We start from the raw sequence: 22,468 nt of genomic DNA, 5'->3' as shown, positions 1-22,468 counted from the left end.
AAATCACTTCTTTGTAGTTCAAAAAAATTCAAATATAAGTTTTGATGCCAGATCTTTTTGCTTGCCAATATCAACCCTCTATAGGCCTTAGTAACTTTCAAGTCACATTCTAAATATTTCTAAAATTTACCAAATAATTATAACTTTTTTTGTGAGATGACACATAAATTTTATTTTTATAACGTTGTATAGAACAACTAATATCAATATTTGTGACTTTTGCTAGGCTTTTTAACCTGAAATACCATTTTCATATACAGAAGTGCAAACATTATAGGCCGCTGTGACTTGAAATTATAATACCAATAACTTTGTTTCTACAGAATTTTTTGTTACTTAGTTTTTTATGTAAAACGATAATTCGGCTCTTGGAGAATTATAGGATAATTGGATAAAACGATAATTGGAGAATTATAAATGATGATTCCTCTCATAGTTTTGAGAAAATACAATTTTTATGAAGGGCCAGCAATAAAATTAGAATACTAATAGCATTAATTATATTATTCACACATGGAATTTTAGAAGTTAAAAATCATACTACTTACATGATTAATTCATAGACACATATATGAAAGTTATGTACTGGCAGTTGCTAATTTTTTATGTATTACCATACTTTGCGATTCAAACAATCAGTTTGAATGCAATGTTATAAGTTTAGTAATCAACTTCTATAATATTAAGTAGGCACGCAAGAAATATAGTAAATAAAATTATAAAGCTCTAATACAATAGCATTTTTATGATAAAGTGTGAAAATTCTTACCACATGAATTACGAAAAAACACATTGGCCTTTAGATAGACAAAAGCAGTAATACAAAAATGAAATTTAAAAACTATCGACAATAAAATTTGTTTGGCAACTTAGAATTAATCAGTGCAAAGATTAAGACTATGAACAATATGTTGACCAACATATCTAATATAGCTATATCTAATGCCTTAAATAAGTAATAAGTTTTTCTTGGGTTAACTACCTTATTTTTACAATTGCGTACAAGCTGAGAAGTTAAGATAGAAGTGAGTATTTTTAATACAACGAATCAAAATTAATGTGTACCTTTTACCGTTTTGATGTATATGGTAGGTAAACCGCACCACGTACATGAAATTCCGTGTTCAACTGCAACTTTTCGTTTTGTATAAAATTACTTGCTACATTTTAAAGCTCATCTATATAATGAAAACCAAAACATAGTTTAAAATACAAATTCAAACACGAAACTAAATCTACATAACAGTAAACTCCTGTTTTATGTGGAACATTTCGATGAATAATCAGTTTCACGGGTCGTATTTTTTTCGTTTTTTTTTTTGTAAAATTCCAATAGTTTTAAATTTTAGTGTATTGTGGAATATTAAAAATTCCGTAAAAATCAATTATGCAGGTTCAGTTCCACGGCGAATACCCGGCGACCATTAATTACCATGTGAAGGCGCGTTGAGTTATTGCAGCGATATAAATTCAATTATTACTGCGCGCTTTGCCTTACATCGGCGCAGAGCGGAGCAGCTCTAATGAGCGCTTCGCATTTATAAGTTCACTATTTCAATAACGAATTAATCACTTAAATAAAACAATTCTCAACAAATTATAACTACATAAATGAACAACTTTGTAAGGTATTATAGGAACATAACACGAATCAGTTATAACTATCGCAGTTTGAAAATTATGAGCTTTTAATATAACTTTGAGCTTTGGTGAAAACGTTACTATTTTTCGGTTATTGTGACTAATTTTTGTTCATTCTGTTTATTCAAGATTTGAATCCATAATAGTAAATAACATTTTTAGCACTATAGTCAAAACTTTTGACTCAAAAGTATTGACATAGTTGCTCTAAGATTTTAAGAATTAGGACTTTTTGTTGAACTATAAATTTGAAATTTTCAAAATTGGTCAACTTTTATAAGCTATTTTTTAAAAAATGCACTAAATTGTGTGTAATGTTTTATTAAAAGTTAGCGCATTCATTTGGGATTGTAAAATAGTAAAATACGTGATATTTTCATAATTATAAAAATTGAGTAGAAGAACAAAAACCAAAAAATTACATTTTCTCGTGTATTTTATTCACTTTTTAAATGATCAAAATTAATAAAAATTTACCACGATAAGCAAAAAAAGCCACATTTTCACCAAAGCTCTAGATCAGTGATTCCCAACGTGGAGCGTACGCTCCACCGGTACTTTAAAAATTTGGGTAATTTGAATGTAATGCAGTATAGAATATTTAACAAAAAATGCTTCAGAAATTTAACCAAGGTCGTAAGGTCGTAGTTTTCTACCTTGCTTGCCTGGATATTCTAGATGCAATATTTGTGCCTGAGCTAGGTTTTTTCTCCCGAGTTGGCCCGAAATATCAAAAAATCAAATAAAAAATATCATAAAACCAGTAATAAAATTAATTTGAAATTTCGATTTTCATTACTTATTTAGAAATTTTACTTATGATATTTTGATAACAATCTAATAGTGATTGCTTCTTAAAATTTATTATTTACATTTTTTCAGGAACAATTTTTTTTTAAGTTAAAAATTTTGTATAGGGGGCATGACGTCTTTATAAATCTTAAGGTGGGGCGTGGCTCATAAAAGGTTTGGCATCACTGCTCTTGATAAAACTTAATAGCTCATAATTTTCACTAGATGAGATATTTTTCATAATTTTATTGTATGATAGTTATAATCAACACTATTACCTCATTCCGGCTTTAAGTTGAGTTCTGAGACACCCTGAATGTGTCAGGTGTGTATAAAAAGGGTAAATAAGAATTGTATAATAAGTAAGCTATCTTTGATGCCTGAGAAAATGTTCATAAAAAAATGAAAAAAGTTGTCTATTAAATTCTAACAAATAGCATAGATAATGGAATATAATACTATATACAAATATGACTACCATAGGCTTCATTTAAAAAAAACAGATATAACAAATTTTGCATAAAATATATGATGCCTAATTTTATTTGTTTAATTCTAATAGAGCATTAAACTCTTTTTGTAATATTGACAATAAGGCAATAATCCTCAATTCAGCGAATTTAGTTTTATATCAAATCAGCAAAATTAAAAATGGTATTTATATAGTCAAAATAGAGTGGAATAGAGTCTCAAAAGTAGATATTTGGCATAAAAAAATCTAAAAATTCCATGCAACTCTCACAGAAAAAAATAAAATGTATCATTTAATTCTCCTAATATACCATATATAATATTAGTGATTATTACGTCAGCAAGGTATTTCTCAAGTTGCAGCCTGTATTACAATTATGTAATTCCGAAGTTTCATATTTAAATGTATGTTACGACATTAATAATAGAATATCTTCGAAAATATTTTTCTCAAATAAGAGATATTAACCCCTTCGCTACGAACGACGTCTATAGGCGACATCTTTCTTGGCGACCTGTGTTTCTGTCTATAGACTACATCGAATAAGAATTCTAATTTGTTGGTATAATTCCTAGTTCTTTTAGTTTAGTTTTCAATTTTCAAATATATTTCCATTGATGATAATTGAATTTCATTGGAAAATCTGAAAATATGCTGTGTAACAAATTCTTGGGCGGCTTTCTGGCTCGTAGCGAACACTCGTAGCAAAGGAGTCAATATTGTATTTTGTAGGCACATTATATAGTTTAATATCACAGTTTTATATTGTATCGCAAAGAGCTTCAAGTTTAATAAAATAAATGTATAGACTCATTATGTTGAAATTCTATAAAATTATGCATCGATATCTTGCGGCATGTATAAATATACCCGTTTTGCTTCATATTAATTTTGCTATTATCCTTTCAGGAACGTATTTTAATTGCATAATGTTCATGGTGGCGTCCTCTGTGGTGTCGACGATATTAATATTGAATTATCACCATCGGAATGCGGATACACACGAAATGTCGCAATGGGTGAGTAAATTATGATATCGCATGACATATTTAAAAAAGCACTTATTAAAGAGAGCTTTTACATAATTCGTTATGAGGTACATAAAACTTTGAAATTCGTAAATACCATACACTACGATATGAAATTATTTATATATATATATATATATATATATATATATAATGAAGTTACGAAGTTTAGAATGTATTTCATAAGTAGGACTCAAAATATTGCATATACTAATCAACAAAGGAATGATTTTTGCATTTGTAAAATAAGCAAAAAATAAGTTCAATAAAATTTAAATCAAAATTTTGCATTCAGCTTTTTTTGTTAAGATTTGCGAGCCTAGTGGGCCGATTCTGCCGCACAACAGACCAACGTTATGGCAAGGTCATGTTACGCTCCAAATTCCATACATTATGGTACTGAATCATACTGAATACTGTCAAAATGTCATGTATTTGCTGTGCATTCAGGCGTTTTACACATAAACTGCAATGTTACCCGTATGTTATGATGCTGAGTCAGAAAGACCCTGTTATCTAAGATCGTTTTTTGACATTTGTGCGGTTTCTAGGTTAGGTTTTAATATCTGGCAACCTGAAAAAACGCCTGGCTCACAGAAACACATGTGTCAATATTTAGAACAAATTAGTATGAAAAGTTCTTCAAAACACAGCCTTGCCATAACATTTGTTTGTTATGTGGCAGAAATGGTCCACAAATTGTAATTACATCATGAAATATAAACAAAAAATTTTTTATCCGCTTGTTAGGCGACCTGATTAATTTGCCCTACAATGAAGTTAATGATGGTTTGCATTCTCAATTATTCGAAGCAATAAAAATTGATATAAACTTGACATAATTTGTACTAATTTATACATAAATATAATCAACAGTATGCAAAGACAGATTCGCAAATGACGTCCTTAATCGCCGGCGCGCTACTTGGAACGCCTCAGCGCACACGCATAAATTAAAGGCAAAGTCCATAAATTACGAGTATTAAACTCGGATTTACTAATGTAAATATTCTTCAGGAGCGCAGAGAATTCATCATACTCGATATATAATATTCGAGTTATAATCCATAGATCCATTGAATTATTAGGCTATGGCGTTGTGTGCAGATTTAAATTAAATTTCCGTCATAGCGATAAAATACCGTGTGACGTGAGAATTCGCAATTTGAATTACGATTTCAGTGTCCCGTGTAAATTAAAGTTTTCCAACTATTGAAATTATACAGTGTCCGGTTATTGCGATTCGTTTTTTGATAAAATGCAAATAAAATGAAATAATTAACAAAAATATTGAAATGGTGTTCAAATATATACTTTTTGATAACATAAAACATAACACTAAATTTTAAATCAGAAATCAATTTATTTGCATATTTCAATGAATAAATATTATAAATGCAAATCGCAGCTTATGCGATGTTTTTTTAATTGGCAGATATGTGTTTTGTTTAGAAGTAACAATAGAAAACCGGTGGGAATGAATTTTACACTAACTTTACGGAAACCATTGATTTTACGGATTTCGAACTTTGGTTTTAAATGCTAAAAATATCATAACATTAATCTTAATAAATCTGTATCGTAAATTTATAGTTTAAATGATAAATATTATATAGATTATTTTGCTACATTTTCTAAATTTTGAAATTCGCGGGTAAAAAGGACCACAACCAATATCACAAAAATCAGTAGTATTAAGATTTTTTAACAATAATATTTGAGAGTGAAGTGAAAAATATGTATAACCAGCCATCACCTTATTGTTTCTTACGACGTTGCTATCAGGAGATATACGACAATGTTTTAAAATCCATAACAAATTTCTTTCATCGTTTGTTTTTGCGGTCGTGAGTACTGTTGCTTATTATTAGTTTCTGAGAACTTAATACAATTTTTAAATATACGTTGATTAATTGTTCACTTTTAAGTTAGTTTCAACAGCTTTTTTTATATAACTTCTATAAATGCTTACACGTGGGTGAAGTAAAAAGAACGAACTGAACCTTCACTCTGGCTAAGGTGTAAAAAATCAAAAATAACTAATAAAAAAGTAAAGTAAATTAAACAAAACTATTCTACAAGAGATAAATATCTGATAAAATACCAGATCAAGGTTATCTACAATGTTATCTCTGTAAAAAGTGCACCCATAAAATTCATATTTTGCATTGTTTCAATAATGTAGCTATTATTTTGTAAAATCTCTTTAAAATTAATATAAATACACGGCCTATGAAGTAAAAAGGACCTAAGTACAAACTTTAAAAAAACAGCAAATAACACATTTCTACAATGATGAATTAGCTCAATATGTGTTGTTTTTTGTGACTTAATTAGTTTGGTTTTCACAATATAACAAACAGCTAAAAGTAAAATTAGACATTCGTGCCCCGCCCTATCTCATTTTTTTTCTAATTTCTTATGATATGTTACATTTTATTTATTTGTAAAACTTTGTATTATACATACGATTAACGCAATCTGAGTAAAAGTTCAGATTTTTAAAAAAAAGAAAGTAGTTAAAAATTTTCTGACAAATTTCCGTAATGTGTATAGATATATGAAGTGCCTGTAAGCAAGTTTATGTCTAAAGTCACTTGAAAACTATCCAGAATAAGCTTTATGTAATTATAGCTTTGGTTTTACTGCACCTAAATAAACCAAGTGATTTTAATCATTTCAATCAAATTTGTGCCATTATTAACTTGTTCTCGTTTAACAACTGTTTATAATTTTATTCATCGTGTTCTACCAAAGCTACCGACAACGATGCATCATCGCTTGCAATTAGTATTGAACGTTCTAGAGTAGCATAATAAACCTAAATGCTAGCTGTAAGAGGCTCCTCATAGGCAACCCCACAATCAATAACCGCTAACAACTTGAGTTATTAATAAATTAATTTTCTACGAAAACAACTAGTTGAATTAAAACTTTGTTCTCTCTGAACTAAACCTATATTATAAAAAACTAAAAGTTTGAACAAATATATGTATTAGTACGGCCTGATCTTAACTTAAATTTTTCATATATTGCTTTTCGACATCACCAATGAAGATATATGCAGTTCAGTATAGTTGACAACCGTCAAATACAAAATTCCTTGCAATATAATATTTGGCCGACAAAAATTTAAACAAAAATGTAGAAAAATACGAGTCAATATCCTCAAGTTAACTGTGATGCGCTCATTGAACTCTGCACACAGATATATTTCGTCATACTCGAGATAAAATGTCACTTACAACTATTTGTTTTATACCGGTATAGCCCCAAAATATTCTAAATATCTTGGTAATTGAAAATATTTTTTGTTATTTTTATTGCAATTTAAATAGCCGACGGTCACTGATTTATACACATGATGAATATACTCGCAAAATGCACATAATTCTGCCACTTCGTTATGAAGAGCATACTCGTCAATCACAGTTAACTGGTTAATTTAGAGCTTGGTACAAGCACCTATTTATCAGAATGAATTTAATTTCTAGTTTAATTTTTTTCGGATCAAAACTGAAATATCCGATAATTATTCATATATTTCGACAAATTACCGCACTTCAAACTCGAATCGCCATTAAATTAGATGTGTTAACAATTTCAAGGCGACAATCTTCATGGCATTGAGGTGGTTGCCACCCCTGATAGAGGAAAGTTTGATGGGACTTACTAATTGTTCACCTCTAAAAGCAAAGTCCGCAAAACAACATATGTAGTAAATAATCAATAAATATATCGTCTTTAATTATAACTTAGTGACAAATCAATGATTGTAATGAGAACTGCAACAAATGCATCATATACCAATAAATCAGTGTTTAATACAGTCCACAGCTACAAGGGTTATAACCCAACAACCTAAGTTATCGAAGGATAGTTTTAATAAATTCCATAAGTACGCATATACAATAATCATTGAAGAAAGCTTATGGATGAAATATAATAAAACATAATTTTTAAACAAAGTTAACAAAAATTTTATGTGAAATGTCCTTTCTCTTTCGAAGTTCTATGTAAAATTTTCTTTCTTTTTTCTTTGTTAAGTTAATTTTTTTTTATTTGTTTAATCTTCACCCGAAATGGACAAGATTTACATGTCACAACCGTACCCACAGAATTTGTCGCAACCGTACTTAACGCACACTTTTGAAAACAAATCATTATTATGACTGAGCTAAATTAACTAACAATAAGCAAAAACTAATTGCTGGTGAATAACTACTACTGTTCAACTTAGCAAAATAACAAAGTGATCTATCTATATACAAGTAACAGTTAATTGAATCTTTAAAAGCAATGCGACCTATAGATTATGTTCATGTAGGGCGCTGACTAAAAGTAATAATGGAAACTTGTTCGAACAAGCATGCATCATCCGTCTTCCTCTAGACCCTATCTCAAAATCAGTATAGTTTAGCTGTTATGACAAATTTCACTACCTTATCCTGGCACAACCGTACCCAGCCTTCCCTATATACACACACATACATTATTATATTTTACACTTATTCATTATTATTTATTATACCGCATGAGTGCAGAATAATAATTTATTCCATCTGTAAAATTACCGATAAATTACAAATATATGAGCAGTGATATAAACAATTTGTTCTTAAATTATATCCCATCATGACGCTGAATTATTGAATCGTGAAATCAATTCGAATAATTTGCTCGATCCAGGGTTGTTTAGTGAAGTGCTGCGATGCACGCACTACATTATTAATGGCAAACACCTGTATTTAATGGTGAGATTTATTACTGTTTTAACATAATGATTATAATTAAAACATAATTGTTACGCGTGCATTCAAGTATTATGACACAATAAACTGCTTTATGCATATGTTAACTACAATATAAATTCAGCCACAAATTGCAACTTTAGTCAGAAGAGCGCGGTTTTGACATTATGCCATTAATAAAAAGTTTTATTCCCATCATGTCATGAAGATACTTAGAAATTATTACCGTTTAATTTTGTACAATGCCATACAGATATTTAGCACATGGGTAGAAAAATGAAAAATGGGGTCTATTAAGAATAATTTATATGGCAAACGCACATTACATTTTTAGAATTACATTAAATAAACGTTATTGTAGAGTTACATAGTATTACACAGTTTTATCGGATATTTATTCTGACTATTTATTTATTTAACAAGAACTCTTTATTTAAATAGACTCAATAATATATACTAATAAGTATAGTGTTGATCCGCATTGAAACATCTTTCATGTAAATATTTTTTAACTTAATTTTTTGAAACTGTACGATTATACTTTCGTAGTCTGCATTTCAGTGCTTTTTTATATAATATATGCTTCTTAGGATAGTCGTCATCTGCATTCTTTTTTATCACAAACATTTCTATCCTATGATTGATATGGTTTTATTGATGATAAAAACAAATGTTTTGTTTTTGTACTATAAAATTCAAAAAACGTAGTTTTTCCTGTTGTATAAATATGGGTGTATTTATTTCATAGAGTAAAATTTTTAATAACATGCTCCGGTTCAAAGCGTTGCATTTTCTTTAAGTTCAATTAATTTTTTTCGACAAGAAGAAACTCTTCCAATCATCAATATATTTCATTATAATTAAATTACAAATATTCAGATTTATAAAATTAATAATTGCAATGAATCAATGTAATAAAGATAAATTGTTACATGAATTCTCCTACATATTCAATAACAATTGAGATTCAGCTATTTAGACAAAATGATCAACTGTTTATTTCGAAAATACAATATTCGTTTTCAATCAATACGAGTTTCGATTAATATTTTTCAAACATTTTCTTAATATATTTAATTGTATAAATTAAATTAATTTTTTAACACATTTCATTTCATATATGTATTTTATTCAAGTTTGAACGTCAACTGTAAACAGTAGCTTCCAAAGAAACACCACAGAACGTGCGTATGCTTCGGCATAGATTCTGATTAGAATCGCTTAAAAGTGCAGCGAAATTGTAAACTTTGATGAATATTTATAATTTAAGTGGTTATCATTGGCTAAAATACTAAAGATTTTAGAATATTAATTCAGACTATAATAACTATCCTGTATAACTAACTAATAAGTATCGACAATAAAATATCAAGATTTCATTACGCAGAAACTGCCCTGCGATTCCCAACCAATATGTGTCAAACAGTTAATAAATTTTTAAAATCGATTCTATATATTGTGGGCTGAAACGTAGACGAAAAATTCACACTTTTCTGCTGATTACAAAGAAACAGTCGGCCTATCGTCATAAAACTGATCATAGCTAGTTTTTATCGAGTTGCATCGAATGGCTTTAAAATTTTTGAAATCAGTCCAGTCGTTTTTGAGAAACGTAGACGACGAAAGGTCAAAAGTCGACGTATATACATGCACACACACACACCTACATTTCCTAAATTTGATCTCTTCGATTATTAAAAGATAATCTCTTTGATACTAAAGTCATTCTGGACTTCAAACGTCAAGAAAACATAAAATTATCGTTCTCCTTGTGGAAGTTAAATATAACAAACATGAAATTTCAAAAAATAGGCATTCAATCTTTAACAATGTTATTTGAATATTATCTGAAAACATTGCGCCACCACCACAAAATAAATTTTTATACGTATCAGGAAAATTGCTCTAGGAAAGCGTCGAAGGAAATATAGCGACTCTAAATAAAAAACTCTGAACTTTTGCATTAAGTACGGAGTAGACAAATAAATAATAGTGTTTGTTAATGCAAACTGCAGCATAAAAGTGAATAGTTCGAACTTAGCAACAACTTAATTCGATGAACAATCAGCCAAGAATGAATGACTAAGTTCCTAAACCGGCAGCACCGGCAAATTACAAAAGCCCCCGACTTTGGTATCTGAAGGTGTCGACCCGTATAATGTGTCCTGACACTCTAACTCTACTGTAGGTAGACATCGCCACGAAATATTGCATTGTTCACTCGCCCAGAAAGACGTTCGTATTTCTCTGCCGTGTTACGTTTTTCTTGTGGCCATGGGAGATCTTTATCAAACAGAATTTTCCCACCAAATAAAAGAATTTGCCGCATTGATATTCCCTCAACATTCGAGGAAAGTCAAAAGTGGTTAGAGCTTTTAGCACTATAACGTAATAAGAATAGATAATTGTAACAATATAGATAGTGATTTTGAAACAGAAATTTTGTCAGAAATATCGAAAGCAATAAGAGTAAAAGTATTTTGATATTACTACGATTTTCATGTTCTGATGTTATTTGAGACAAATTTCTGGAACTTCCCGTACCAACAATTATTTTTTTTAAAAAGCTTAACATTTATGAAAAAAATAACTCTGAAAAAATTAGATTTTTGAGAAACTATAAATTTTTGACTAAAATTTACTTTTTTTAAAAAAAAAGTTTCAAATAAAATTTATTTTGAAATATATTGGAAATTCTGAACTTTTATTCAAAGCAATCGTACTGCTTTAACTGCATAGAGACGAAATACCGAAGCGCGTAAGCGCCGCGTCGCCGTCTATCGGATAAACATTGGTACGGAACCCATAGAAATGTAAACAAAATTTATACTTATTGTTAAAATCTCTAAAATATCTGATAATTTGATGTGCATATGTCTAATGATCATTTTTGACCGCCAAATGGTATTTTTTGTACTTTAATTAATTAAAGTAATTAATTAAAGGACTTATTCAAATCGGACGCTCCAATCTCTTAAAAACTGAGTTACCGTTTTTGGCACTTTTTGCCCCATATTTTCGGAACGGCTAGACCTGCCTTTGCCAGAAACTAATCAGCACGTCTCCTTATCAATAGAAATCGAATGTTTTTTGAATTATTCAAATCGCTTCAACTGTGTTCTCGAAATCGTCGATGAAAATTTGTATCCGCACACGCACATCAATTTTTTTCTAAGGTATGCCAAAATATTCGGAAGGTTTTGAAACGTAAAGATATATAAAAATTTTTATTTTCGATTTTTTTGCGATTAATATGAGTTGCCCCTACGGGAAGTTAAAAAAAATTAGCTTTTGCTAATTATTTCTATCATGATCCTAATAGTACTCCGAATTTTATTTTTTATTTCTTTTATTAACAACAATCAGAACGTAAGTTATTGTGATCGACAATAATTAAATATAATTATATATAGTAGTTACCCCCATGGGTATTTACTATTAAATGCAATTTTACTGGAGCAATGTGATGTAAATGTGAGTTTAACCTTTAAGCTACGAGCGTCGTCTGTAGACGGCATCCACATTACTACAAGTAAGTGCAAGTAACATTTAGACGAAATGCCTTCTGTTTCATGATTCATCACTATGAGATAAACTACATATTGGGAATTCTACTTTTTATAGTCATGTTTAGTTTTTCAGAGATGTAATTTTTAATGTTCAAATACATTTCTAATGATAATAATTAATTAATAAAAAATCTCAAAATATGTTTTAGGGACTGATCCATTCAGTAGCGCTACTGGCCGGCACGCTGTTCCGTGCAGCAGCGACGATTCTGCTAAAAACAATATGGTAGAGAAAGCGTTAAATATTGATTTGCAAGCAGTATTCTGTGAAAAAATAATTACACAACAATTTAAAAAGTTGTTTTAAAATAAATTTCACCGTAGAGTTATGAACGTAGGGGTAATGATCGCATATGTTGACATGCGGAAGTCGTCCATAGACGACGCTCGTAGCGTAAGGGTTAAACTTTGTGCAGTTAGTAATTGTATTGATCTGTCTATGCAAAATGGATTTTTGTGAATCCAAGCAAAAATATCTAATATCTAGCATTCCAACCTAGAAATAGTGCTTCTCCTCTGCATGGCACAGCATCTCATTGTAGTCGTTCAAGTGCACGCTTTACAACACCTTTGACATAGTTCGGTTGTCGGTGCAATTCGCGCTTGTCGCAGAAGGCCGTTTGTAGCCGCAATGACAATTGAAATACACATACGCTGCCAAAATCGAACAATACGCCAATAATACCTAAGCACAGGAGAAATGCCAAATGCTGCGGCAGTGCTATTCGACACTTACTCCCATAACATCAATGTAAAGCCGATGACATACTTAAGAAACATTGTTCTTGTCGTATACGGAAGGTTCGAATATCTATTTCACATCATACACATTTCTAGATAATATGTACAAAAACTGCGTAATAAAGGTATTATATCTTTCACCTACCTCATTAGATAAATACATGGCATAGTGAAAAAAGTATTAATAATATATTTAAAAATACATTTAGTTTTATTACTGTGAAACAATATGACCCTTTCTCGCGATTTTCTAATTACAGGAAGATAATACGCAATTAAGCCTTGAACATTTAAAGTGCCTATAAACTATAACCTAAATTCATGATCATAATTTTGTAGGGGAGACTCGTAATGCGTCCAAAACTATTACAAAAGTCACTTTGGGTAGGGAAGACTGGGAACAGTTGTGCCAGGGTAAGGTAGTGGCAGTCATCATAACAGCTAAACCGTACTGATTTTGGGACAAAAGGCGAAAAATGAAGTATGTTTGTTCAAACAAGTTTCCATTATTGCCTTGAGTCAGTGCCCTACGTTAATGTGATCTGTAGACCGCATTGCATTTAAAAAGCCAAAAAACTGTTTTCGTTTGATTCTTTAAGAACTGTTATACTTGTATACAGATGGATCACTTTGTTTGTTGTTTTTGCTGTAAGTTGAATATTAGTAATAATTTACCAGCAATTAGTTTTTGTTTAGATAATTTAGCTAAGTAATAATTCGATTCGTTTTTAAAAGTGTCTGTTCAGTACGGTTTTGACAAATTTTGTGGGTACGGTTGTGACATGTATTTCTTGTCCTTCTCGGGTCAAGACTATACAGATAAAAAAAATCAAACCTACCTAATATGACAAAATACGAAAAAAAAAAATTCAATACAAAAAACAAAACATACAAAAAAAACTGTCATCATGAATAGATTGAACAAATTCATAGCTTATTTTTATTTGACTTTGGTATGAATGGTTGTAATAAAATCAATATAAATTATTCTACATATGCGTAATAAACTTTTTGAATGAAATATATTATTGAAAAATAATGTAAATATCTATTGCGATATAAATAGTTTCATTCGTGTGGATTTAACTAGCCTCACAATTAGTATTTTAATATATCACGTATACTGTTTATCATTAGTTATGCAAGTATTACCTTCATAAATTACTTATTTTTGCAACAAAATTAGCATTAAAATTCAATTCAAATTCAAATAAAAGTATACATCTATGCTTTTTGTGTGAATATTTTTTGTATGCTATTTATTAGAAAATCCCTAATTTTCTCTACAATACTGAAACATCAATGTAGTTTTTTATCTGTATTAGAATTATATTTACTGCACTAAAACAGTTAAGTTGAAGGTCGCATTTTGGTAACAATCGTCATGAAAAACCTGAATATGACAAATAATCATCATGAAACAATCTGAATATTTGTATATAAAAATGTAAAACGGGTTTTATTAAATAAGTTTTTTGAATATATAAAACAAAATCATTTACACATATTGATAAATTTTTTACAAATACATGCTGATCTAAAGTATGTAATATATATATATATATATATATATATATATATATATCCTTAATTTGAAATTATAGATGAATTATGAATTCTGTACATATTGATAATACAAAATATCAATATGCTTAACTTCAACTTTTTTCCACCACTTTTCTTTATTTAAAATAATTTAAATACGTTTAAAATTTTGTGTTAATTTATGTGCAATATTGCAACAATTTAATAAGCTGTCTCTATTAGTACAAATAATACTTTTATTCAAATGTGGAAGACTAAAAAAGCAACGATCCCAGAATCAAATTATTCTTCTTGAATTAAATTCCTCAGCACAAAGAGCTCATTCCAGCAAATTTAAGCAGTAAAATGGTCATATAAATTTAGAAAAATGTTTACAAAAAAATTAAACTTTACATTTAAGCTTCAAAATACGCTATTTCAGCCACTGCAGCATTCAGCTATGATAAATGTTTCAGTACTGCGCTATAAGATTGCATCGGCTGCAATACCATTTCTACTTGCATAACTCTTCAGCAGTTTGCAACTTGAAATATCGACCGTATTATGCTTTAATTCTTCAAAGAAATATGTAGGATTAAAACGTTTCTGAGAAACCACAAAATTATATTACACGCCTGCTGTTCCATCATATAATCCGTCTAATTATTTCACTGGCAAGATTGATAACGACGTATGAACATTTTCTGTTAGTGTATATGCTCAAGCAATAATTACTCAAAAGTCGAAGATATGGATTAACTTAAATTCTTAAATATATTTAAATTGAAATTACTAACTGGTTTGTATCAAATTTTATTTCATAAGAAACATCAATTTTAATTGACATTTGATTGTTGCAATTAAAAAAAATTAAATTTAATATTTGTATTCAAGCAAAACAAAATCTGATAAATTGGTGGAACTCCTAAAACTGTGCTTTCAATCAACTCTCACTTCCTATGGATCAAAATATTGGTAAATAATCAAATATTGAGATGATAAAAGATAACGTTATTGCCATACTAAGTAATGAAAACAACGACATCAAAAATCCTTTAATTTTTTCACTTGAAGTTCTTAACATTTTACAAAAATCATAAATAAAATAATGGCAATCAAAACAATTATTTTGCACAATATTTCATAGAATTTTGAAGATTATATACACACATTTCTTAAGAAGTTATTTCTATTACTCGAACACATCGCTACCAGAGAAATACATTGTTTTACTGATATAAATGTGAATTTCAGTGCAGATACAGTTTTATCTGTTGATTTATTTCCACAGTCCATTCTTTCTGAAAGTTAAACGCGAAAGTCTAAGTCACAAAGATATGCTTAAAAATATTTTCTTTTCTAGAGATAAAAAGTTATCAGAAAATTGTGATTTATTGAATTCTCGTATTATTCGAAAACATACAAAGCCAGAATATTTCGATGAGCTAGAAAATTTTTCATATATGTTCTATTACAATGGGATATATACATGTATGTATGTGCGCGATGGATATTAATTATTTTAATTCTGAAAGATTGATATTATCTATCTATTAGATAATTTAAAAAAATGCAGTAGCATTTGCCACATATCATGGAGAAAATGCTACGAACTCTATCTTTTTGAATATGTGTAAAGTGGCAATTCGTCTTAATGCAAATTACAAGATTTCCCCGATATTTGAAAAAAATCGACTTTATAGGCACAATTAAAGTTTAGCCATTTTTAAATTTGTCACCATAGAATTTTTAAATTTTGATGCTGACCATTATTCCAAACATTAATTCATTTTTATAATAAAACAGCTTTTCGAAGTCGAATAATATTTCAGGATGTGCGTTAGGACCATGAACTCTATCATGACACCTTCATGAAAATCACTAAAAACAAACTCAACAATTATCTAAGAAAAAACGGTCTGGTCGATCTTTATCAATACTAATCAGCATGATTTCCAATTGATATATTTAAAACGGTTTTTAAATTTTCAAATAGGTTTCAAGACGCAACATTGTGTACTTTCTGTTATTCAAAAAAAAACACATAGCCCGATTGTCTGGCAAAATTAGTCACGTCCTTATCAAGTTTCAACAAGAAGCTTTTGTTCGACGAAAGACCAAATGGCTCACATACTTTTTAATATTTTTATTGTTAAATGATGCAGATTTTTTTTATTGGCTTTTGATTTACATTATTTGGCCAGGTGCCATTCATTCAACTGCTTAAATCTTATTCCATAATTACATTATAAATTAATCTTTGCATTCCTAATAAACTTAAATATGTATTTATACATTTTTAAATTATTACTAGCTATTAGCATTTGTAAATTGATTGAGAAAATAACATTTTCTTATGCAGAATTATTTGAAACGCAGATAAAACATAAAATTAGCAAATAGGATTTTCAGGTCCAAAAATGAACTTCTCCTTTAAGAAGCTAGTTATTTACATCAAATATCATATTTTATATAACATAATATCTGACAATTTTTTCTTCAAAGTACTTATACTCTCGTTTAATTTAAAATAGAAATGCAAAATATAGTAGATAACTAGTGGAGCGCATGGCATGGTGCCTTAAGGCAAATTGCTGGAACTTTCCGTACCAATTTTTTTTTTTTAAAGATTAACATTTTTGAAAAAAATTTACTCTGAAAAATTAGATTTTTGAGAAACTATAAATTTTTGACAAAATATTACTTTTTTTGAAAAAAAAAACTTTTTGTAGATAAGTGTATTTTGAAATATTTTGGAAATTCTGAACTTTTTTTCAAAGCAACCGTACTGCTTTAACTGCATAGAGACCAATATCGAAGTGCGTAAGCACCGCACCGCCATCTGAGGGATAAACTTTGGTACGGAACCCATAGGAATGTAAACAAAATTTATACTTATTGTTAAAATCTCTATAAAATATCTGATAATTTTTCATACTACATGAACTGCTAGTCCTCATATGCTCTCCATTGTAGAAAGTGATAGATAGAAGGAACTGTGACGTCACTTGCTGAAGGAGCGTTGCCGACAATTGTCAACTTCTCCCGATTGATTAAATGTCATTTCTCATATGGCACGTGCCTAACCGACTAGCAGTCCATGTAGTATAAGGCCTACGAGCTCACTTTGACAGTAAATAATTCAGCAGTAGATTGTGTTGAAAAATGATTAAAACATATTTCTAAGGTGAATTACAAAAAGACGTTGCAATAGACAGATGTTATGTGGACTATTGCAATTTCTATTGTGTCAACATACGTCACTGCTGCTTGATGCTGTCGATGTTACAAAGCAAAAATTTAACTCCATCCTATCCAGCTATGCAACACAGAAAAAGCACCATTGGTCACTTCCACTTTAATTTCCCATAAAAATCAATTGTAGCTATTTATAAAACGTAATCTCTAACGGAATCACACTATTAAAAGCTTCTAAAGCCTTTTTTCCATGTTGCCTATTAGCAATTAACATTTAAATTCAATATTGCATCCTTAGAAGTTCCATACCCCCATCCCTCCAGCTAACTAGGTTGCCCATCGTTAGAAGTCGCTTGAAGCTATAGTAAATGCAGTACTATAAACGATGCCGTAATGAAATCATTAGTCAATTACCAGTGCATTGAACGTGTAAGAACACGAATATGCACTGGCGAGAAAATTATTTTAACACGTTCTGCATTGGCGCGTATCTTATTTCAGCGGAAATTAATTTCACTCAAAATCTTCTCTGACGCTCAATGATACTACACAGACGCTGCATTAATTACGTTGCGACGGGAAATATACCATATATTATATGTAATATATATTTATATAAGAAAATTTACTTATATAATAAATGTTAAGATAGAACGGTGCAGGGTAAGTCAAGTCATTAATTTGTGCAGATTAAATATGTAACAGTACAATTCTGTATATCATTATTGATGCATTTTCAATAAAAATATATGCCACGCCTAATGGTAAAGACCAAGAGATAATAAATATCTTGACAAAAAGCAAAAATTACCGGGTAAAATATCAAAATTTCAAGTAAACTATTTTCAGGTATTACAAAATTTCAGGCGAGAGAAACCCATTGCTGTTTTAGGCGCAAAATCACAGCATCACCTAATTATCAATGGAAGTAATTCTAGTATATTTATGCATTTACATTTGAGTGGCATTCAAACATAAAAGTAGTACTTGATTGTTATCCGTAAAATGGTAGAATATTATTAGATATTTTAAACAATTTTAGTAGGTACCACCAAATGAACGAACATGCCTGTCCCTTAGCACCGGACACTAAGTCGTCCTTTAGCGCCGGACAGTAAACATTTTAATATTTCTTGTGAGATAATTGTGAGGTAATTCATTCTAATCATTAACTTCCCGTAGGGTAAGTTATTGTAATCGTCCAAAAATCGAAATGGAAAATTTTTACATTTCTCGACGTTTTGAAGGTTTCTGAACATTTTTGCATACCTCAGAAAAAATGGATGTGTCTGTGTGTGTGTGTATGTATGGATACAATTTTTTGGTCACGTTTTCGGGCGCACAGATCAACCGATTTCAATGGTTCAAAAAACATTCGATTCCTATTGATAGAAAGATGTGCTGATTAATTTTTCGTAAAGGCAGGTCCAGCAGTTACGGAGATAAAGACCGAAAAGTGCAAAAAATAGAAATCGAATTTTTGAGAAAACGGAGCATCCGATTTGAATGATTTAAAAAACGTTCAATTAGTAATGATTGGGAGAAGTGGTTATTAGTTTTTGGCGAAGGTAAGCCCAGATATTTCGAAGATACAGAGCTAAATGTGCAAAAAATGCGTCCGATTTAAACGATTTAAAGAACTTTCTGCTTGCTTTAACAAAATAATTGATTTTGGAAAAAAAAATGTTGCAAAATTTTTTTTTCACAAAAATTTTTTTTGGCAAAAATAATTCAGATTTTATTTTTAATTCTGACTGAAGTTCTAATATACCTACTTTAAACAAATAATTTCAACTTTGCAATTCAGTTTATATAATTCATATAAATGTTACAATATTTATAATAATCTATCATCTATATTCCTCGAACATTCCACGTTTCTGTTAATTTAGTTTGATTTCTAACTTTGTTATCTAACATGAGTCATAATTTAATAAACATTTCGTAAAAAATTTTTTGATTTATTTATAAATAACCTTAGGTGTTTGGCACTCGGGAACTTCCCCCTGAGTCCACAGGCTCCCGCGGTCGTCGTGTTAAATTAAAAAAAATACTAAGAACACTACAATAGCTAGTTTCAGCTGTTATAATCAAATTTCACCAAAACTCAAACTCCAAATGCGAATTTTGCATCTTACATTCAGATATAGGAACAGAAGTAGCACTAACTGATGCAAGCGCATGAAACTTAATAACAATTAAATGCAACAACAATTAAATGCAACTTAATAATAATTACATGCAACAAGTGATAACTACGTTTTCGTCAATTGTTAGAAAGTGAAGGAAAATAAATGATCATATACATGTATGCGATAATAAGTAGAAAGTTATACAACAATCAGTTATCTAAAAATTCTATAGTTTATATTACTATTATTAATACAAAGTGTATCATTGTACATACTTGCAAGAAGCTAACAATCAGGTTGGTCATCCGACCTAATACGCCATGCGGGCGCAATAAATCAGCGCGTATACTAGAGACACGGTATAAACTATGTATCGTATGCCGCGTACAAATATTAGTAGCTAGCTGGCCCTATCAGAATTAATTGGAAACGTGCTAGGATAGACTTCTTCGTACTTGGCACTTACGCAGTTTGCTGTAGTCAACGAGAGATAGTCACTGACTCTGAACGGTGGAGATGTTACAAAATCACTATTGTTACATAAGAGATCAAGTGACTAAAGAATGCGAAAATATTGTGAAAGATATTGTATAGTAATGGAAAAGCTAATCCAGTCTAAGTGCAGAGTCAGAAAGGCAGCCGAGGATTGGATCAAGTACTTATTTTTAATGCACCACACTTTGAAACATATTTAGTTTTATAAATTTTACGATATGGAAAAATTTCTCAAAAAATATGTTAACTTCGTTCGTCTTTATTAACACACCTCATCTCTAGTTATTCGTTTATTATCTCTAATTACACTCTCTACAATATTCATCTCTATATGTTACTATTTGTCTCTCACAATATAGAATCTACTCACGCACAAATTCTTCCGTTATTCTTTCCACATGTCATGCTATATACGTCAACACACACACACACACACATATATATATATATATATATATATATATATATATATATGTGTGTGTGTAGGCGAGTTGCATGAACTGCCGATATCTATATAATCAAATTCAGCCGCATAACAGACCAACGTTATGGCAAGGCTATGTTATGAAGAACTTTCCATACTAAATATTGAAAAAAGCCATGTGGTTTCTATGCAGTCAGGCGGTTTTTCTCAGTTTTTCAAATAGACAACCTTACCTAGAAAGCGCACAAATGTCAAAAAAACGATCTTAGATAACAGGGTCTTTCTGATACAGCTTCATAACATACGAGTGACTAAGCAGTTTATGTGTAAAACGCTTGAATGCACAGCAAATACATAACATTTTTTGACAGTATTCAGTATGCTTCAGTGGCATAATGTATGGAAGTTGAAACAAAAATATGGCTTTGTCATAACATTTTTCTGTTGTGCGGCAGAATCGGCCCATTTGTATGTGATCTACTTATCTAACAGTGTACTTATTTACTAGTTTAAGTAACTACATGTCAAAGTTGCAAACTTCTCTACTTTTGAATCGACCTGCCCACCTGTTTACATTACATTTCTACCTGTCTACCTATCTATATGTTTATATGTCTAAATATCTATATGTCTTCATATCAACTTGTCTACCGGTGAATCTCTTGATCTTCCTATTCGTCTACTTTTTTACTTGTATACCTGTCCACCTGTTCACCTGTCACCTGTCCATATGTCTACTTCTTTGCGTGTCAATATTTCTACATGTATACGAATCAAAAATAAAGATGCGTAACGATCATTTCAGACCACTAAGTGTCAATTATTTACCTTTTTTTTGCAACTCAAAAAATGAAATTAATTTTTCATTCTGTCAATGCAAGTAAATTGTTTGAATCATTCGAATAGGATGCTCTGTTCTCGCAAAAATTTAATTTTTATTTTTGCACTTTTTGTCCTGAATCTCCGAAGCAACTGAACCTGTCTTTGCCAAAAACTGATCAGCACGTCTCCCCATCAATAGAAATCGAATAGTTTTTAAATCATTTAAATCGGGTGATACGTGCTGCCGAAATCATTGACAAAAAATTGTATCCACACAAAACACACACACACACACAAACACATTCGGAAGGTCTTGAATCCTATGGATATACCAATGTTTTCATTTTCGATGTTCTTGCGATTATTATAACTTACTCTACGTTAAAAACCATTATCGAGTCCTATTTTTATGTCAAATTTTATGCATCCATATTCGAGTCAGAATAATTAGTTCCAAAATATTTTTACGTCGCACGTCATATATAGATAATAAAAATGATGCTGAATAAAATTTCAGAAACCTCTAACTGGTACCAGAAAGCTTTATATAGTATTTTTACTACATGTCCCGCCTAAACTAGATTGAATAATAAACATATTTTAGTATAAATTTTATTTGAAAAAAAAACATGATAAAAACTAACTTGTTGAAATTCGTAATAATTCTGTTAAATGATAAATGCAATGTATAATGTTTGGTGGCACATTGCAATATCGTTTACTTAAATTAACTATACAAATTGTGTACTTTATTTAAACAAATAATGAAATAAAAATAAATTTTCAATTGATAAACTTGAAGCATAATTTGAAGATTTCAGAATCTTCTTCCAAAAAATCATTTTTTCCTACCTTTAATATATTTTTTTGAGTGTTATA

The 22,468-nt window shown here is 29.9% G+C and overlaps 1 protein-coding gene and 1 long non-coding RNA gene across 2 annotated transcripts in view; one reads left to right on the top strand and one right to left on the bottom strand.

The window, feature by feature from the left end:
• The window catches only part of LOC113376822, a 137,494-nt gene that overhangs the window by 14,893 nt on the left and 100,133 nt on the right, over positions 1–22,468 (bottom strand). The gene's annotated exons all lie outside the window — the stretch shown is intronic.
• LOC113376816 (neuronal acetylcholine receptor subunit alpha-7) overlaps positions 1–22,468 on the top strand; it is a 415,073-nt gene that overhangs the window by 371,258 nt on the left and 21,347 nt on the right. The window contains exon 8 of the mRNA XM_026616883.1: positions 3,815–3,924. Coding sequence (XP_026472668.1) covers positions 3,815–3,924 — 110 coding nt within the window. The remainder of the gene's footprint in view (positions 1–3,814; positions 3,925–22,468) is intronic.

This window comes from Ctenocephalides felis, unplaced genomic scaffold (assembly GCF_003426905.1).
Source record: "Ctenocephalides felis isolate EL2017-DRISC unplaced genomic scaffold, ASM342690v1 CF-g0.4_SCAFFOLD_01886, whole genome shotgun sequence".
Lineage (NCBI taxonomy): Eukaryota > Metazoa > Arthropoda > Insecta > Siphonaptera > Pulicidae > Ctenocephalides > Ctenocephalides felis.
This window is presented reverse-complemented; position numbering and strand designations above follow the sequence as displayed.